Source organism: Saccopteryx bilineata, chromosome 5 (genome assembly GCF_036850765.1).
Source record: "Saccopteryx bilineata isolate mSacBil1 chromosome 5, mSacBil1_pri_phased_curated, whole genome shotgun sequence".
Lineage (NCBI taxonomy): Eukaryota > Metazoa > Chordata > Mammalia > Chiroptera > Emballonuridae > Saccopteryx > Saccopteryx bilineata.
The window spans coordinates 127,187,426-127,208,109 of NC_089494.1; the positions used below are offsets into that span (position 1 = coordinate 127,187,426).

Below are 20,684 nucleotides of genomic sequence, written 5' to 3' on the forward strand. Positions count from 1 at the left end.
GGACAGGGCAAGAACTTCCTGCAAGAAAATTGGGGTTGGACTTCCTGAAAACCGGTGTAAGAGCCAATGCCAGGCTGAGAAAGGCCTGACGGAGGCGGGACTAGAGAACACAGTGAAGGGAGGGGCCCCTGGCCAGCAGGGGAGGAGAAAGAAAGATGGTAGTAGATGGCAAATAAGAAACAGGTTTTTGCAAGGGAGGGGAGAGAGAGTTTGGAGTCCGCGGAGAAGATTAGGAGTAGAGGTTTTAGGTGAGGTTTCTCTGGCCAGAAAAAGGCCTGCGCGGTGGAACAGGCAGCACAGAGATTAAGGACAGGTGTGCAGATAATTAGAAGCTAGTGAATGTAAGAGATCTCCAATCAGTTCCCAGCTTTTTTGGCGATAGTTAAATTGGTGAGGGTGTTAACACCGAAAGTCCCTTCAGTAGGCTAATTGAGTGGGTTCTGTGGCCTGGCCACAGCCGAGAAGAAGAACAGTTTCTCCTTCCTTAGGGAGGGAGACTCCCACGCCCCAACAGCCGCACTCAGTTCTCGGAATGGTCATACCTGAGCATTAGCGTCCTAAAAACTCAAGGTTCAGCCACGGATGAAAGTGGATGTGCTTGGGGAGGTCTCCACAAGCACACGCTCACTCGGACGGAAAAGAGTTCCCTGACATAGCTACGGTTTCGGACAGGGAGTCTTGGAATAAAGAACTGAGAGGAAGGCTGGAGGCAGGGGACTTACTGCACAGTGCGCTGAAGTGGGTTGGAGATCGGAGATCCTGGTTCTTTCTTGGAGGGGAGAGGAAAGGAGCGGTCCTTGCAGACTTCTAACTCCTTCCGGGTTTTCGGCACCAAAAATGTAAGGTATTTTTCTCCGCCAAGAAGGAAGGAACAGCCCTGGCCGGTTGGCTCAGCGGTAGAGCATCGGCCTAGCGTGCGGAGGACCCGGGTTCGATTCCCGACCAGGGCACACAGGAGAAGCACCCATTTGCTTCTCCACCCCTCCGCCGCACTTTCCTCTCTGTCTCTGTCTTCCCCTCCCGCAGCCAAAGCCCGGGCGCTGGGGATGGCTCTGTGGCCTCTGCCTCAGGCGCTAGAGTGGCTCTGGTCGCAACATGGCAACGCCCAGGATGGGCAGAGCATCGCCCCATGGTGGGCGTGCCGGGTGGATCCCGGTCCGGCGCATGCGGGTGTCTGTCTGACTGTCTCTCCCTGTTTCCAGCTTCAGAAAAAAAAAAGAAGAAAAAAAAAAAAAGAAGGAAGGAACGGGCCAGAGCCACAAAGTGTGGAATAAGTAAACGACTTTATTGAGTACAGAGCACGCACCCCACCCGGCAAGGTTCCCTGGCCCCGAGGAAAGATGGAGGCCAGAGAAGTTGCAAAGATTAAACTGCGTGGGAGATATTTAAAGGGTCCCTCTAGGGAAGTGGAGCTACTATGACGTGGTAAAATTTCACTGACTGGCAGATGATCGCTTCTTTCCAAATGGTTCCTGGGAAGCTTCCTTTGGTGGGCTTGATTGTGGGTGGTCCTAGCCAAAGTGGGCGGGTCTTAGTTCCCCATGTGACCATCCCTCTATCCACCGACCTTATACATATTATCCCATTTTCATCTAGAACTTGTATTTCCATGCCATTTTCTCCATAGAATTTTATTTCATGATGTGATATATTTTGATTTCTAGATGTTATTTGTCACACTGTTATACTTCTGTGAAAATATGGATCAACCTTTATTTTTATGTTTCATAAGTCTTTAAATGTTAAAAATAAATTCTGAATTGAGCTCTCATTATTATCATTAGCTCTTTGTTGTTGTTAAAGCTTGAATGAATGATTGAATAGAAGAGTGATGATTTTTAGAAAAACATTTCTTACTGCGATGCTTCCAATGATGGAGGTTCCATGTTGTGGGAAGGAGGCTCTGCTGGTCCTCAGTCTCTGTTTTGTAGATGCAGGTACTCAGGAACTTTGTTCCTGTGCAGAAATAGAAGGGATGGGAATGAGTTTGTGTAGTAATATCACTAAATCTTTTTTCTCTGATTTAATTTTAATTTTTTTGCATTTTTTTTCTGAAGCTGGAAACGGGGAGAGACAGACAGACTCCCGCATGCGCCCGACCGGGATCCACCTGGCACGCCCACCAGGGGGGCAATGCTCTGCCCATCCTGGGCGTCGCTATGTTGCGACCAGAGCCACTCTAGCGCCTGAGGCAGAGGCCACAGAGCCATCCCAGCGCCTGGGCCATCTTTGCTCCAATGGAGCCTTGGCTGCGGGAGGGGAAGAGAGACAGAGAGGAAGGAGAGGGGGAGGGGTGGAGAAGCAGATGGGCGCCTCTCCTGTGTGCCCTGGCTGGGAAGCGAACCTGGGACCTCCGCACGCCAGGCCGACTCTCTACCACTGAGCCAACCAGCCAGGGTTTTTTTCTGATTTATATATCACAAAATCTCCACAGGATTTCTAATCCAAAGTAATTCCTAAAACCAGCTATAGTTCCATCTTGTTCTTTTTCAGTTTTGTTGCTAGTAAGGAATTGGAATCCACCTGATTTGCAAGAGTTTCTCACACAGTTACAGTTGCTTCTCCCTTTCATAGGTTCTAGGAAGTGCACCAGAAAGACTTTGACAGACACAAATATGTTTATTACATCTCCTCTTATTGGGTATCACCTGGTTTAACCTGTACATTCAGGAGGCGTTGGAAAATGAATCTGTGCCTTATTTCAGAACCCCTTCGCTGATGGCTTTGTCCCTGTTGCCACCTGCATAGCTCTCTGTGGAAACTGTGGTCTCATCACATCGTTAGACTCCTTGCCTGTCTTTCCTGTACTTACATCTGTGTGCGTGTGCAGTGACTGACCCCTGGAAGATACTCATATCTGTCGACTGAAGAATCCCCATCTGTGCTTTTTTTTTTTTTTAAATAAGGTTTTTAGCTTTTCTTTTAAGTATGTTTTTGTCAAAATGGTACAAGTCCTTCACAAGACCTTGATGGCAAAACTCGGCATCATTGTCAAGGCAGTCAGTCAAATCAGACTTATTTTCTGTCAGGAAAGGTCTAGGTTCCTCTTTTTCAGTTCATGTAACAAGTTACTACATGTGCCAATGACCACCCACTATGCAGGTCCTGACACATGGGCGCTGTCCTGCTGGGCTTGTTCCTGCACCCCTGCTCTGCTCCTCTGCCCTTCCCCTGCAGCCCTGCCTTTGAGAGGAGTCTAAGTAGGAGGCACAGCCCCAGGGGAGATCGTCCTGACTGTGCACCACCTGCCGAACAGGGCCAGAGATCCTCCTGAGCCCTGGCAGGACTGTCACTGGACAGGGTGACTATAGGCTGTGCTGGAGTGGAGGCACTGCCTCCCCAGTGTCTGCTTGTCCTTCTGGTGCCCTGGGTGAGGTCTGCCATGCTGGGTGGGCGCATGTCAGGGTGGGCTGGCATGCCTCATTCTATGAAACGGGTGAAAGGGCCTTGTGAAGAAGGAGATGGGGCTGAGCCCCTGCTCATACCTCAGCCATCTTCAGGACCTCCTTGAATGCCTGGTTTCAAGACCAGTGCTCTGGTCCAGCCCTAAGGTATTCTTTGACCAGGATATTTCAGGAAAGAATGACAGAAGCTGATCCTGTCATCCCTTATCTTTTCTCTGTAGTCCAGAAGATAGAGGGGAGCAGGGAAAGGTCAGTGAACAAGCTCTGAAGAGATTGGCCAGCCTGGCCTGTAGGAACCATCCTTTGTCTCCAGTTTGCAGTCACAGCTCTATCACTGACCTGAGGCCCTTGGATATGCTCAGTGTTTGTTCTGTTCTTGTTACCTGTGAAGCAGGTGGTTGGTCACTCAGTGCTAAACTAACACTTGGACTCCTCTGAGCCATCCTGTTGCAGGACCTTAGGCAGGGGGGTGTTACTCTGTTTTGGCACTGTGAGCATGTGTCCCTATGCATATTTCCCTCTGCCTAGTAGACACCATCGGGCAATCCAGAAGACCCTCAGTGTGTCTTGTCTAAGTCAGACGGCACCATCTCTCCTCTGCCTTCCTCCTCTCCTCATGACCTATTTTTTGGGGGGGGAGATAAACCCTCTGTCAGCCTGGGTCCCCAGCCAGCAACCCAGGAGTCTTGTGGTCACTGTCTTCTGTCCCGTTTGTCTTCTAACAACTGGTGTTTTCTTTTTTCTTCCCTCCTTCAGCTATAGGAGGAGTTCATCCTCCTCCCCCACCTGTGAACATGGCCCTGCCCTAGCTGCCCCCATCCCCACCCACCTCCATCTTCCACATCCTCTGCTTTTCCTCCACAGGGCTGTGCGAAGGAGCCTTCTCCCTGCTTAAACAGTTCCCCATCGTCCCCCATTGTCCCCACTCATCAATGGGGAAGAGGAATGGCACAGGCAGCGTTCCCTTCTGCCCTTTCTGCAGGTCCTCCTCTACCCCCACTCTGCGTTCTCAGTTCTGACTGCTCCGGTCTCTCTGCTGTGTGACATGGCAGTGACCTGGCATCCTCTGTCCACATGCGCTGCAGCCCAAAGGCAGCCAGTTTAGGGGCCGCCCTGATACCCCACTCTTAATCATTCCTATGGACTTGTCTCTCCAGCTGTGCTGTCTCTGAGTCAGAACAGGAGGTGATTGTTCACAGTTTATTGGCAGCATACTTTTTCTTGATGGCAGAAGGAATAAAGGTGTAGCATCAAATCAGTGGCATTAAATTTGATATAACTTGTATATTTCTCTATTGTGCACGTGATTCTTGTATGGTTTGTAAATACAGGAGTAGTGGGTTTATTTACTTACTGAATTCCGTGTTGCTCTAGGGTAGGGACTGTGTCTTCCTCACATGGCGTTCTCTGGACCATGCTCAGAGTGGCACATGGAGGCACCTTGAGAAGGGATTGCTTGAATGATGTCTGGACAGGATGAAGGCGGGAGTCGTGGTCCATCCTTGCAGAGGAGCTATGGCCCTGGGGCGTTCTCCCTGCCAAGGGGCTTTCTCTCTCAGGCTGTGACGGCACTTTCTTCCACCTTCCCTCACTGCATTAAAGACAGACATGTCCAGTACTTGGGGACAGGAGAAGGTCTGTGTTTCAGGCTCAGGCAGTTTCTCTCCCAGGTCTGAACTTGCCTTGGCCATAATGCCCTCAGGACTCATCCCCATCTCTGCAGTCACCTCTCAGGATGTACAAGTGGGAGTGGTTGCAGGTCCCTGGAAGTCAAGTGGATAAGGGAGGTCTTTGGGGGGTTTTATGGCCTGCGTTTCTTGGAAGCATCTCTCTGCTTCAGTGTCTGGTCTCCTGGGCTTTGCAGCCTGGGGATAGCTGCTTGCACACCCGAGTCAGCTGAAATCAAATCAGACCCAGAATGTCATATGCCTTTTACTGTATCTTCTCTCCTGAACCTGTGCATTTCTCAGATTCAGTCATCAGGAAATTGCTCGGTGAGCAGAGACCCAAAGCAAAAGCTGGGTGATGTGCCCCAGCTAGGGTGGGGTGTGATGCCTTGTCCACCACTGCTGTGACTCTGTCCTGTCAGCTGGTTGTGGTGAGCTTGTTTTCAGTAACTTTCAGCTCTCCTTTTTGAACCATGAGGACTTCTATCACCATCACTTAGCACCGGCTCACCCTTTCTGGACTTCTCACAGCCTCTCACATTTAGAGCCTTCATGGTGGATGACTTTGGTCAGATGCCTCGTGACATCTCGGGAGGCAGTTGAATTTTATTGATAACCTGAGTCCGTCACCATGCAAGAACAATTAACAGCTTGGAATGGTCTCCCAAAGATAGTGGTGGAGACAGAGCCCTCTGGATGCACCTGCTGGTGCTGCAAGCCTAGCTCCCTCACTGTCTGTGCTCTTGTGCATCCGAACCCAACGGTCTTTCTGAATCAGGTTTTTACCCATGAGAGGAGAGTCAGTCAGGAGGGCCAATGCGCCGTCTGCCACAGCTCTGAGAATAGCACCAGAGGCAGCGTCACTTGTCAGTGAGTGCCGTCCTCATGCTACAGTGCAGGCTCTCCTCGGCTCAGTGGGCTGATTTCATCCCTGACCTGGGGACTCACGTCATGCAGGTCCCAGGACCCAGCACAGGTCTTTTGTGTACCCCCTCTGGTTACTTCCTGGCCAGACCTGCATGGACAGCTTCCTTATTCTTAAAGGAAGGGGGTTGTATTTCATTTTAGGGCCTCGTTAGTCCTGACATCCTGTGGCTGACACTTGCCAGTGGAAAGCCTACTTTAGAAATGGAACAGAGGAAACTAAAGTAACTCTTTAATGCCTATGTTTAAGAGTGGGCGTGTCCCCGGCACCCTGGCAAAGTGTATCAGGCATTGCAGACACCGCCTTTGCCTCTCCGCCTACACTCTGGGGGGATGCAGTGGTATTTCTGCTAATGTCAGATGGCCGACCCTTGAAGCCTTACATGCTCTGCTTAAGTCACTATGGACTTCAGCTGTGATTAGACTCTCTTAACATACCATCAGAGACCAGAGTAAGGGCAGGTGCTGCTGTTCCCCCAGAACCGTGAGATTGAGCATCCACATCAAGTGCTCTCAGTTCTGTGAGCATGCTGAAAATTCAGAGGTTTTGACTGATGTTGGTAACCCACAGTATTCGGGTTTAAAAATGACACAAACGAGCTGACATATTGCTTATACTGTACTGTTACATAAAACAGAATGAGTAGAGCACTTTGAGAGTTGATTAATGGCCTAGTGGTTTCAGATTTATTTTAAAAACTGATTTAGGCCTGACCCGTGGTGGTGCAGTGGATAAAGCATCGACCTGGAATGCTGAGGTTGCCGGTTCAAAACCCTTGGCTTGCCTGGTCAAGGCACATATGGGAGTTGAAGCTTCCTGCTCCTCCCCACTTTCTCTCTCTCTCTCTCTCTCTCACACACACACACTCTCTCTCTCTCTCTAAAATGAATAAATTTTAAAAAATTAAAAAATAAAACTGATTTAGAATTGGGTAATTTTATTTGTCTTTTTTGATGGTATCAGGGTAAGAGATCCCACTTATTACTTTTCTCACCATGGTGGTGTCTGTCTCAGTTCTGCTCCAGCTAGCTTAAGGGGAAAGGAGTAGTTAATGGTAAGGGTGTCTCAGAAACTTTATGAGTCATTGGAACTAGAGACTAAAAGCCATTAGGAACAAAGGCAGTACCTACCTTTTCCCTGTCACCCCCTGCCCTCCGTTCTCTGCATGTGTTGGGTGATGCCAAAACCACCCATTTCAGTGATCCAGCAGAACTAGCACTCATAGGCTGGTCGTATTCACAGCTGTTACGCACTACAGAGCAAGTGTGAAGCAGAAACAGGTTAAGGAAAGGGGGCATGGGTGAGGTCCAGAGGAAGCCAGTTACAGGCCTCCAACGGTTCTTTGCAGGTAGAGTCACACAGGGTGCACCCGGTTCCCTTGGTAATGACATGTGACATACTGCTAGCCAGGGAGGCTCTTCAGAGACCCAGTGCTCAGGACTTTTATTGAGAATTGGGTAGGAAGACAGCTGCTGTGTGGTACATGCTAAAATTACAGATTCCCAGGAGGAAGGAGATGTTTAGCACCAGCCATGTTGTTTGTGTACAGTTTAGACACAGGGAGCCACTCTTACCCTCCCCAAATTTATGTTCCCAGACACTGGCTTTGCCCACAAACCTTTTTCAGGGATGGCAGACCTGTTGTGTTAACTCTTTTCTGCATGGCAGGAGATGTACCCCATCCACTTCATAACTTCAAGTGAGGTTCTAGTAGGGATGAACCAGGGGCTCCAGAATCCAGAAGAGAGAAAGTAAGTCCACGCAATTATGGTCAGGGTGTTAGAAAACTTTACTGTTTCCTGGAGTATCTATAATATCAAAATTAATCTTAGTCCTTTGTATGTTTGGGTTTTTTTTTCATGAATTTTTACTTTTTAGCAGACATCGTGACTCAACCATGGAGACTAGAAACTGGCAAGATAAACCCAATAAAAGCATAAAGAAGTCAAGTTTCAGAAAAATGGGACTTACCAAGTGATAAGCAGTCTGGTTCCCTTCCTGCCAAAGCCTCCATCTGAAGTGTATTCCGATGCAGCCCATTCAAGTGCTCATGTATGCCAGTTTCATAGCATGAATCTAGTCGTGAAGGTCAGATGAGTAGATGAAGCCCCATTCCAAAATTCACCCTTGGATTAGAAGAGTGTCTCTTTTTTTATTCCCATTGTCTTGTCTCTTTCCAAAGCAAAAACATTAAATTTTTATGTGACTGAAATAGTCACACATCAGAATTCTCTAGGACTTAAACTTCACCTGTTCTGACTTACATATTTCAATGTCCTAAATCCACTACAGAAAGAAAAGAACACTAGACACATTACATGTCTAATGTTTTCCTCTCATCATTCTCCATTTAGTTCCCAGTGCTATAAATGATACATATTTATAGAATGAAGATTCTTGCCTCTTCTGTTGCTTCATTTCCTTTGTCTACAGAAAGTAGCAAGAGCTCATCCATTATCTGAGTTGCTGGTCCTGGGACGGAATTCATACCTATATCCGCTCAAGCAAATAGGTTGTTGGTGAAGGTCCACACACTTTTTGCTGGAAGTCTCACTTCATAGTGTCTGTGGAGAAGCTGCTAGTGACAGCGTGCTGCCAAGAACCCCAGTCTGAATGCCGTGGCGACGGTGCACACAGTAATGTGAGAAGGAAACTCAAATGTTTTCAGCAGCAGAAGTTCTAGTTTAAAAGATTCCTCTTTATCCACTTAATGCCCCAGGGCCTGGAGTGGGAAGTCACAGTAGCTACATCCTGCCTGACTGTATGTATGTGAGGGTTACCCTGAACTATTTAGCATAAAAACTGGGGTTTGATTTTCAGTATCAGTCTTAACCTCACTCTGCCACTGCTTTGGGTTCCTCCAACTTCTGTTCTGGCTCTGACCCCAGGTTTTCCCCAAACCCCAGGGGCTGCTTCTGTGAGGACAGAAGTAGAGTGGCAAAGAATCGTCTGTCACTTGCTGCATGGGCCACCACTGCTGCACCTGCACACATGTATTTATTTAATATTTAAACTGACATACTTTCAGAGAAGATTGACTCCATTTTAAAGATTGCCTTATTCATTGCAGCTGCTGAGGATGACCTCCTGTGATTGATGGGAGGTTGTGTGTGGGGACAGGAAGTTGGTTGGGATCTCAGAAGACTCTTCAGAGGAAAGTCTCTTGTCAGGGCATGTGTGTGGACAAGCCTCCCAGGTTGGTACCATAGGCTGACCTTGCAGACGCCCTTAGGGGCAGCATCACAAACTAGTACAGGAAAGGGTCCCAGACTGCAGAGGAGTGAGGAGCGTGCAGGTGGTCTGTAACAGTCAGACCACCTGCAACAAGGTTGTCCTGCGTATTTGCAATAGTCTTAGTGAACTCTTGTTTCCTTCTGTTCTCATTGCAACCAGTTGGTGTTCATGGGAATGCTCAGATCCTTCCCTGAAATTGATCCCTGTCTAGAGGTGCAGGAATAGAGCATACTTTACAGTGCTCCTCTTTGTTTCTGTGATGTGTTTTAAAGTGTACTTGTTTAAACTTTCAGTGAAAACACTGATGCTTCTATATTTCAAAACTCTCTTTTAAATAATTAAGCTTTATGGCAGTAACCATACAAGAAGCTCTGGTTCCCTTTTATTATTTTTTTATTTTTTTATATGTTTGGCTTGTATTTCTTTTTTTTAAGTTTTAATTTATTCTGTTTACATAGATTCTAGTGTTGCCCCAAATGCATCCCCCTCCCCGTGTTCCCCACAGCATCCCCCTTTTCCACCTCCCCGCAACATCCTCCCCATTTCCCTCCAGGAATAGCTTTTCTGTTCTCTATAACGCTATTATGTGTATATAATTTCACCAATCTCTTTCCCTTTTCTGATCCCTTTTCCTCTGTCCGCTTTCCCTCTGGACCCATTGATCCCGCCTCTGTCTCTACTTCGTTCCTCAGTTATATATTGTTCATTGGATTCCTCAAATGAGTGAGGTCATATGATATTTTTCTTTCTCTATCTGGCTTATTTCACTTAACATAATTAATAGTTTACAGGTCCATCCATGTTGCCGCAAAAGGTAAGATTTGCTTTTTCATGGCCCCATAATATTCTATTTTCTATATGTACCAAAGCTTTTAATCCACTCATCCACTGACGGACACTTGGGCTGTTTCCAGATCTTGGCTATTGTAAACAACGCTGCCATAAACATGGGGCTACGTTTTTTCTTTTGAATTGTTGATGTGATGTTCTTGGGATAATTTCTAAAAGTGGGATGGCTGGGTCAAAAGGCAGTTCCATTTTTTTTTATTATTCATTTTAGAAAGGAGAGAGAGAGGGGGAGAGAGAGAGAGAGAGAGAGAGAGAGAGAGAGAAGGGGGAAGGAGCAGGAAGCATCAACTCCCATATGTGCCTTGACCAGGCAAGCCCAGGGTTTTGAACTGGCGACCTCAGCATTTCCAGGTCAACACTTTATCCACTGCGCCACCACAGGTCAGGCCAGTTTCATTTTTAATATTTCAGGAATCTCCATACTATTTTCCACAGTGGCTGCACCAGTCTGCATTCCCACCATCAATGCAGGAGAGTTCCCTTTTCTCCACATCTTCACCAGCATTTATTATGTGTTGTTTTGTTAATGAGTGCCATTCTGACTGGTATGAGGTGATATCTCATTGTGGTTTTAATTTGCATTTCTCTAATGATTAGTGATGTTGAGCATTTTTTTCATCTGCCTATTGGCCATCCTCTTTGGAGAAGTATCTATTCATTTTTTTTCCTGTTTTTTTATTGTATTATCTTCCTGGTGTTGAGTTTTACAAGTTCTTGATAAATTTTGGTTATTGACCCCTTATCAGACGTATTGTCAAATATATTCTCCCATTGTGTGCTTTGTCTTTTTATTTTATTCATATTGTCTTTAGCTGTGCAAAAGCATTTTATTTTGATATAGTCCCATTTGTTTATCCTGTCCTTTATTTCCCTTGCCTGAGGAGATAAATCAGCAAATATATTGCTGTGAGTGATGTCGGAGAGCTTACTGCCTCTGTTCTCTTCTAGGATGCTTATGGTTTCACAACTTACATTTAAGTCTTTTATTCACTTTGAGTTTATTTTTATGAATAGTGTAAGTTGGTGGTCTAGTTTCATTTTTTTGCAGATAACTGTCCAATTTTCCCAACACCATTTCTTAAAGAGACTGTCTTTACTCCATTGTATGCTCATACCTCCATCGTAAAATATCAATTGTCCATAGAGGTGCGGGTTTATTTCTGAGTTCTCTGTTCTGTTCCATTGATCTATATGCCTGTTCTTATGTCACTACCGAGCTGTTTTGAGTACAATGGCCTTGTAGTATAACTTGATATCAGGAAGTGTGATACCACCAACTTTATTCTTCTTTTTTAAGATTGTTGAGACTATTTGTGTTCTTCTATGGTTCCATATGAATTTTTGGAATATTCTATATCTTTGAAGTATGTCATTGGTATTTTAATAGGAGTTGCATTTAATCGATAAATTGCTTTGGGCAATATAGACATTTTAATGATGTTTATTCTTTCCAACCATGAACACAGTATATTCTTCCATTGTTTGTATTTCCTTGAATTTTTTTTATCACTGTTTTATAATTTTCCGAGTACAAGTCTTTAACCTCTTTGGTTAAATTTACTCCTAGGTACTTTATTATTATTATTATTATTATTATTATTATTTTTGCAATAGTGAAAGGGATTGTTTTCTTAATTTCTCTTTCAGACAGATCATTGTTGGTGTATAAAAATGCCTCTAATTTCTGAGTATTAATTTTATATCTTGCTATCTTGCTGAATTCATTTATCAGATCTAGTAGTTTTTTTGACTGCAACTTTAGGGTTTTCTATATATAATATTATATCATCTGCAAATAATGATAGTTTTACTTTTCTAATTTGGATGCCTTTTTTTTTCCTTATTGCTGTGGCTAGGTCTTCCAGAACTATGTTGAATAAGAGTGGTAAAAGGGGGCACTCCTGCCTTGTTCCTGATCTTAAGGGGATTGCTTTTAACTTTTGTCCATTGAGTATGATGTTGGCTGTGGGTCTGTCATAGATGGCCTTTATCAGGTTGAGCAGTGGTCCCCAACCCCTGGGGCTGTGGGCCGGTACCAGTCCATAGGCCATTTGGTACCGGCCCTCAGAGAAAGAATAAATAACTTACATTATTTGTTTTATTTATATTTAAGTCTGAATGATGTTTTATTTTTCAAAAATGACCAGATTCCCTCTGTTACATCCATCTAAGACTCATTCTTGATGCTTGTCTCGATCACGTGATACATTTATTCTTCTCACCCTAAAGGCCGGTCCATGAAAATATTTTCTGACATTAAACCGGTCCGTGGCCCAAAAAAGGTTGGGGACCACTGATGTTGAGATATGTTTTCTGTATTCCCACTTTGCTGAGAGTTTTGATTATAAATGGGTGCTGGATTTTATCAAATGCTTTTACTGCATCTATTGATATTATCATGTAGTTTTTCTCTTTCTTTTTGTTTATGTGATGAGTCACATTGATTGATTTGTGAATATTGTAACAGCTTGCCTCCCCAGAATAAATCCCACTTGACCATGATGTATGATTTTTTTCATGTATTGCTAAATATGGTTTGCTAATATATATATATATATATATATAAATTTTTTTTTTTTTCTTCTGAAGCCGGAAACGGGGAGGCAGACAGGCTCCCGCATGCACCCGACCGAGATCCACCCGACACGCCCACCAGGGGGCGATGCTCTGCCCATCTGGGGTGTCACTCTGTCCTGGGCCATCCCCAGTGCCCGGGCCATCTTTGCTCCAATGGAGCCCTGGCTGCGGGAGGGGAAGAGAGAGACAGAGAAAGGAGAGGGGGAGGGGTGGTGAAGCAGATAGGCGCTTCTCCTGTGTGCCCTGGCCAGAAATCGAACCCGGAACTTCCGCACGCCAGGCTGACGCTCTACCACTGAGCCAACCGGCCAGGGCCTGGTTTGCTAATATTTTGTTGAGAATTTTAGCATCTAAATTCATTAAGGATATTGGCCTATAGTTTTTTTTCTTTGTATTGTCTTTGCCTAGTTTTGGAATCAGAATTATGCTCGCCTCATAAAAGGAGTTTGAAAGTCTTCCCTCCTCTTGAATTTTTTGAAATAGCTTGAGAAGGATAGGAGTTAGTTCTTTGAATGTTCGGTAGAATTCGCTGGTGAAACCATCCGGCCTAGGGCTTTTGTTTGTTGGGAGTTTTTTGATAACTGTTTCGATCTCATTTGTTGTAATAGGTCTATTTAGGTTTTCTAATTCTTCCATATTGATTTTTGAGAGATTATATTTTTCAAGGAATTTGTCCATTTCACCTAGGTTGTCTAATTTTTTGACATAAAATTCTTCATAGTATTTTCTTACAATCCTTTGTATTTCTGCTGTGTCAGTTGTAACTTCTCCACTCTCATTTCTAATTTTATTTATTTGAGTCCTCTCTTTTTCTTGGTGAGTTTTGTTAAAGGTTCATCTATCTTGTTTACCTTTTCAAAGAACCAACTCTTGGTTTCATTGATCATCTGTATTGTTTTTTAGCCTCTATGTCAGTGGTTCTCAGCTTTTCTAATGCCATGACCCCGCAATACAGTTCCTCATGTTGCGGTGACCCCAAACCAAAAAATAATTTTGGTGGCTACTTCATAACTGTAATTTTGCTACAGTTATGATTCGGAATGTAAATACCTGATATGCATTATGTATTTTCCGATGGCTTTAGGCGACCCCACGGGGGTCGCGACCCACAGGTTGAGAACCGCTGCTCTATGTCATTTATTTCTGCTGGATCTTTATTATTTTCTTTCTTCTACTTCCTCTGGGCTTTTCTTGCTGTTTTTTTTTTCTAGTTCTTTTAGATGCAAGGTTAAGTTGTTTATTTGATCTTTTTCTAGCTTCTTAAGTTATGCCTGCAGTGCTATGAACTTCTCTCAAGACAGCTTTTGCTGTGTCCCATAAATTTTGTTGTTGTATGCTCATTTTCATTTGTTTCAAGGAAATTTTTTATTTCTTCCATGATCTCATTGTTGATCCATTTGTTATTTAATAACGTGCTGTTTAGTTTCCAAGTGTTTGAGTATTTTTGAGTTTTTCTATTGTAGTTGATTTCTAGTTTTATCCCATTGTGGTCAGAGAAGATGTTTGATATGATTTCAGTCTTCTCAAATTTGTTGAGGCTCGTTTTATGCTGTAACACATGGTCTGTCCTAGAGAATGTTCCATGAGTACTTGAAAAGAATGCATATTCTGCTGCTTTGGGGTGAAAGTTTCTGAAGATATCTATTAAATTTAGTTGATCTAGTGTGTCCCTTAATTCTGCTGTTTCTTTTATTAATTTTCTTTCTTGAGGATCTATCCAGTGATGTTAGTGGGGTATTGAAATCTCCTACTATTATAGTATTGCTATTGATCTCGCCCTTTATGTCCATCAAAGTCTGCTTTATATACAGTGTGTCCATAAAGTCATGGTGCACTTTTGACCAGTCACAGGAAAGCAACAAAAGACGACAGAAATGTGAAATCTGCACCAAATAAAAGGAAAACTCTCCCAGTTTCATACCTATTCAGTGCAGTTCAATGTGGGCTCACGCACAGATTTTTTAGAGCTCCTTAGGTAGCTATCCCGTATAGCCTCTACAGACTCGTCACTGACTGATGGCCTACCAGAACGGGGTTTCTCCACCAAACTGCCAGTTTCCTTCAACTGCTTATGACACCGAGTAATGTTATTCCTATGTGATGGTGCTTTGTTATAAACATGCTGATATTCACGTTGCACTTTGGTCACGAATTCAAATTTAGCGAGCCACAGAACACACTGACCTTTCCTCTGTACCGCCCACATCTTGACTGTCATGGCCATGGGCTGCGCCACTGTATACACGGTGTTACATCATCATCTGCACATGTGCACATGCTGCCACATCATCCTACAGAAATTGGGAGGGTTTTCCTTTTTTTTTGGTGCAGATTTCACATTTCTATCATCTTTTGTTGCTTTCCTGTGACCGGTCCAAAGTGTACCATGACTTTACAGACACACTGTATTTAGGTGTTCCTATATTAGGTGCATAGATATTTATAATGGTTATCTCTTCCTGTTGGATTGCTCCCTTTATTATTATGTAGTGACCTTCTTTTTCACTTACTATAGTCTTTGTTTTAAGGTCTGTTTTGCCAGATATAAGTATTGCTACCCCAACTTTTTTTCATTTCCATTTGCATGAATATTTTTTATATCCTTTTACTTTCATTCTATGTGTAGCTTTTGTTTTGAGGTGGGTCTCCTGTAGACAGCATATTTATGGATCCTGTTTTCTTATTCATTTAGCTACCCTATGTCTTTTGATTGGAGTGTGTGTGTGTGTGTGTGTGTGTGTGTGTGTGTGTGTGTGTATCCCCCCCCCCCCCCCCCCAGAGACAGAGTGTCAGAGAGAGGGATAGACAGGGACAGACAGACAGGAATGGAGAGATGAGAAGCACCAATCATTAGTTTTTTGTTGTGCGTTGCAACACCTTAGTTGTTCATTGACTGTACTCTCATATGTGCCTTCACTGCAGGCCTTCAGCAGGCTGAGTAACCCCTTGCTCGAGCCAGTGACCTTGGGCTCAAGCTGGTGAGCTTTTTTTTTTTGCTCAAACCAGATGAGCTGGCACCCAAGCTGGCAACCTTGGGGTCTCAAACCTGGGTCTTCCACGTCCCAGTCCGACGCTCTATCCACTGCGCTACCGCCTGGTCAGGCTGATTGGAGCATTTAATCCATTTACATTTAAGTTTTTTATTGATATGTAATTATTTATTGCCATTTTTTTTTCTTTAATCTACATTCTTTTATTAGATTTCTCCCCCCTCTCCCCGCTTTATTCAGTTTACAGCAGGCTCCCTAGTATTTCTTGCGGCATTAGTTTCGTTGTAATGAATTCCTTGAGGTTTTTTTGTCTTGGAAGCTTTTTATTTCTCCTTCAATTTTAAACAATAGCCTTGCTGGATAAAGAAGTCTTGGTTGTAGGTTCTTGTTCTGCATTACTTTGAATATTTCTTGCCATTGTCTTCTGGCCTCTAGTGTTTGTGTTGAAAAGTCTAATGTCATCCTTATGGTGGCTCCTTTGTAGATGATTGACTGCTTTTTGCTGTTAGTATTCTTTCCTTATTTCTTAGCTTTGGTATTTTGATTATGATGTGTCTTGGTGTAGGTATCTTTGGGTTCTTTTTCAATGGAGTTCTCTCTGCTTCTTGAAGCTATATGACTCCTGCATCACTTTAGGGAAATTTTCAGCTATGGTTTCTTTAATCAGGTTCTCTATCCCTTGTTCTTTCTCTTTTTTAGGGACCCCTATTATGCGAATATTTTCTCTTCATGTTGTCACAGAGCTTTCTTAGATTTTCTTGATACTTTTTGATCCTTTTTTCTTTTTGCTGTTGTGCTTCCGTGCTTTTGCTTATCTTGCCCTCTAAGTCGCTGATTCAATCCTCTGCTTTGTCCAGCCTGCTTTTAATTCCTTCTAGTGTAATCTTCAATTCTGCTATTGTGTTTGTCATTTCTTTCTGGTTCTTTTTATGATTTCAGTGTCCTTTTTGATGCTTGCAGTTTCTTTAGTTAGGTGTTCATTAAGTCCATCTATTGTAGCTTTGAGATTTTTAAGCATCCTAACAATCGTTATTTTAAACTCTGTATGTGGTAATTTGATTACTTCCATTTTATCCAGATCTTTTTCTGGAGATTTTTCTTGGATTCATATGGCTTATGTTCCTCTGTCTTCCCATTGTTTCTGTTTGTAGTTTGCTGGCTTGTTCGAGTTGTAGTCTCCTTAACTAGTAGAGCGTGTTTTCCATTTTCCATATCTTAACTGGGTCATGTGTGAGGATCCCTTCCTTAAGATGTCACTCTAACAAGGGTTGTTAGGTCTTGAACTGATGTTCTCCGTATCTGGCTTTTGGATGTGCCCTCCCTGGACCTTCTTGGCCGGAGCCTGATGCAGACTAGTGGCGGTCACTGCCTATGACTGGCTCTTATCTATCTTTTTGGAGCAACAGGCAATCCAGATCCTGTGGCTGCCTCTGCTGAGCCCAGGTGCCATTGTTAATATCAACTTAGGCTGGCTTTTATCTACTTTTGGCCTGGAAGATGTTCATTTAAATGTTCAGGTACCCCTGAGACGCGCTTCCTGCCGCCTCTTATTGGTGGCTACTTGTTGGACTCAGTACTGTAAATCGGGTTAGGTACGGTATTGGATATGGATTGCCCCTTAGCCTCAGGTGTCATTCTATCCAACCTTCTTTTTTTTATTATTTTACTTTATTTTATATTTTTCTTTCTTTTCTGCCCTCAGAAGGGTGTGGCCAACAGGAGTCCAATGGGTGTGGCCTTTGTGTTCCCGAAGTGTGGTCTGTCTGCAGACCTGCCACCACCGGTGCTTCCACCTTGGGCATTCAGGCATTGGTGTTGCCGGTGCTGTCTCACAGCTGCAGGGGCTGCAGCTTTCGCCTCGCCTCTGTGGGTGGGTCTGCACCCTGTCTGCAAGCCCTGGCTACCTTCTCGCGCTCTGCCCTCTGCCCTCTGCCCTCCGCCCTCCGCCCGACCCCTGCAGGCAGGACTGCGTTCACGCTGCTTGTGCCGCAGCCGCAGCTGACTCCTGGCTTCCACCTCGGCAGACGGGACCGCTCCCGTGTCCCGCCACCACCGCCCTCCAGTGAGCACTCAGCAGTGTGTGTGAGGGTGTTTGTAGCTCAGACCTCAGTACTCAATACTGTATCCCTGATGGCTCCCTGCTTCTAAGCGACTCTGCTCTGAGTGCCGTGGGAGAGCTTGTTTGGCTGGTGTCCTGCTTTCCTTTGCTGGTATTGCTGGTTCCAGAGGAAATATTCACTTTAGATTTGGGGGGTGACTCAGCCCAGGGGTTAGGGTGGCTTCCCTTCAAAGTGTTTCTCCCTGTGCCTCCTAGATTATACTCTCTTCCTGAAACTCTGGTCCTCTCAACTCTCCCTGTCCCCTGGATCCCTGGATGAGTGTTTGTGAAAGAGGTTTTCTGTGCGGTCCCTTTAAGACGAATCCTGGGTCTGAGAAATCTCTTGCAAACAGTAGCCTGACTTATTTCGCAGCTAAATACTGTCCATACGCCTCTTCTAGGTTCCGGGTCTGCAGGCTGGGGCTTCGGTCCTGGGGCCCAGGACCCTCCCCTCTTCAGTAAAACTCCACCACCACGCAATTCCCTCCGGGCCGCTGCTCACTCCCGGGAGCTGGGCAGCCCTCTCCGCATTTCCACTTTTCCTACCAGTCTCAGTGTGGTTTCTTCGGTGATCTTTGGTTATAGATTCCTCTTGGTTTAGCCCAAAGTTGGTCTTTCCAGATGATTGTCCTTAAAATTAACTTATAATCCACTTTGGTTCTGGGAGGTGGAAGTTGGAACGTCCACCTACTCCATCGCCATCTTGCCCTCCTCCAGCTCTCATGTTTCTTAAGGCATGGATATCTTCTGTCTGGAGATGGGTGATGTAGCACAATGAGGTGACCTTGGAGGTGATTCCCATAGTTGGCAAACACAAAGCCTCTGCACAGCCTATTGCTAGACACCATGGGAGGGACTGTGTGTCACCTGTGGAATTTTCTGGAAGCCCTGCCAGGTCTGATGCCTGTGTGGAAGGTGTTCTCAGATCCCTTCAGCCCATGGAAGTCACCACAGAGATGGCATCATACTGTCCTGTGGTAGAGCAGACCTGCTAGATACAGTGATTTCAGGTTGAAAATTTAGGGAAAGCATATACACGCACACATACATGCACACAAGTGTCAGTGCCAGGAGTCCAAATCCAGTTCCCTGGACAGCTCTCTTGTTCCTTTTGTTACTGTCCCCCTGTGGAAGCTTATTTCAGGTCAGGTCCCATGTGCTCATACAGCCTCACACTGCCCAGGAGACTAGTCCAGTGTCAACTGTGCAACCGAAAGCAGCTAGGGCCCCACTCTGTGTGGCTGGCGCAGTTCATGGCCTTCTGATAGACCCAGCTTATCGCTGAGGCACCTTCTCCCAAGAGCACGCTTAGGCTGGTTTTGTTATTGTACTCCTGTGAGACAGGAAAGGGACAGCAGTAATTTCAGAGAGAGTAGGACTTCTAGGGAAATTAAGCAGAATGTAAACTCGGAAAACAGTTCTCAAACTCCTCAATCAGATCAGCCAGAGGGCTTGAAACGATGACTCTGCAGTTGGGATAGGACTGTGGGGGTTGGGAAGGCGGGGCTCAGATGATGAGCTGGATGAATACCTAGCGTTTTACGGTACCCTGGGATGGCATATTGATTCCTAGGGACTCAGGATGTCAATTCTATTGAAGGAAACCTATTCTTTCTATCTTCAATGATGTAAATGTGTTGATTGATTAGTACATAGTAGGTACTTCAGGAAACTAGCTCTTCAGGAAAGAAAGTGTGAAATTCATTGATATCAGATCATGAAAAAGCTCCTTTAGGGTTTCTATCACCCTGTCCATCTCAGGCTGAGGACCCTGTTCCAAGAAGCACTGGTCTCCGTTTCTGGACAGGGTGGTGGTTGGTGCCATGATGCATCAACCTGCATGAGCGGACACTGCAGGAGGCCCTGGACTAAGCCAGCTTGCTCCCCGGCCCCTTGCGTGGACAGGAACCGGTGTCCATGCTGACAGTGCTTCTGGCATTTTCTGTCCTCTGTCTTAATGCTGTGATGGGTGTCATTGTCATTTATGGTCACCCTATAGCATGGCCTTTGTGAGTCTGCTCACAGTAGTCCTGTTACTTGTTAACTCTCTTAAATTAATGGATGCATACAATGGAGACTTACTAATTAATATTTTACTTAATTATTGGAAAGGTATTAACCCTCGCTTAATTGTAGCTTCACTTGCTTTGTTACATGCCATAGTTCATGTGGGAATGTATTTCGTTCTGTTAACCAGGTTTAGATCTGCATGGTGCAGGTCACATATTCTTATATTTGGTAATGGAGCAATGAATGGGGGATGTTGGTTGGTGGAAGTTGGGATCACAACACAGAGGCCTAGTCCTTGTAACCTGTGAAGGGTTGGCATGCAGGCGTGTAACATTTCTGTTGCATCTTTTGTTTTCACAGTGAGAGAAAAACGCAAGAGTCTCTTCATTAACCATGTAAGTGAAACTGTACCTTGTGTTCTCCCTATGCTGTGCAGTAGAGAGAACTTAACTGTTTGGGTGGGTGAAATGCCTCAAGTCATGGTGGATCCTGTAGAGAATGTGAAGAATGTGGCAGTGCCTCCTGGTTTGTAACTGGACAGTCATAGCTTGTATTTGTCCCCTGTCTCAGATGTTTTCCCAGAAGCCCAGACTGGTTGTGTCCGCAGGAAGATGTGTGTGAGCGATACCACATTAAATTCCACACGGGTCCAATTTCTAATCCTTTCCTTTGACCTCCACCCCAGTATTCTGTATCTGTCTATAACTCCATTCTGTTTGAAATCACACATAACACTTTTCCTTTGAGGCTGTTTGCCTGTGTACACTTCCCTTTCCCTGAAAGTTGCTTATAAGTCCAGTAGGGTCTGCATGTTCTTCTGGTGCTCAAAGAAAGGTAAACTTGACAACACTTTAAATTTAAAGGGATTAAAAAGATTTAGCTCTAGACTTTGGGCCCTCTGAGCAGTATTTTCCTCTCCTGCTTCCTGGC

The 20,684-nt window shown here is 44.8% G+C and overlaps 1 protein-coding gene across 3 annotated transcripts in view; it reads left to right on the top strand.

The window, feature by feature from the left end:
* CCNY (cyclin Y) overlaps positions 1–20,684 on the top strand; it is a 187,903-nt gene that overhangs the window by 119,775 nt on the left and 47,444 nt on the right. For all 3 annotated transcript variants that reach the window (XR_010725677.1, XM_066233295.1, XM_066233294.1), the window contains one exon: positions 20,115–20,149. Coding sequence is in view for 2 of the 3 variants with exons in the window: in XM_066233295.1 (XP_066089392.1) it covers positions 20,115–20,149 (35 nt within the window). In the remaining variant the exon portion in view is untranslated. The remainder of the gene's footprint in view (positions 1–20,114; positions 20,150–20,684) is intronic.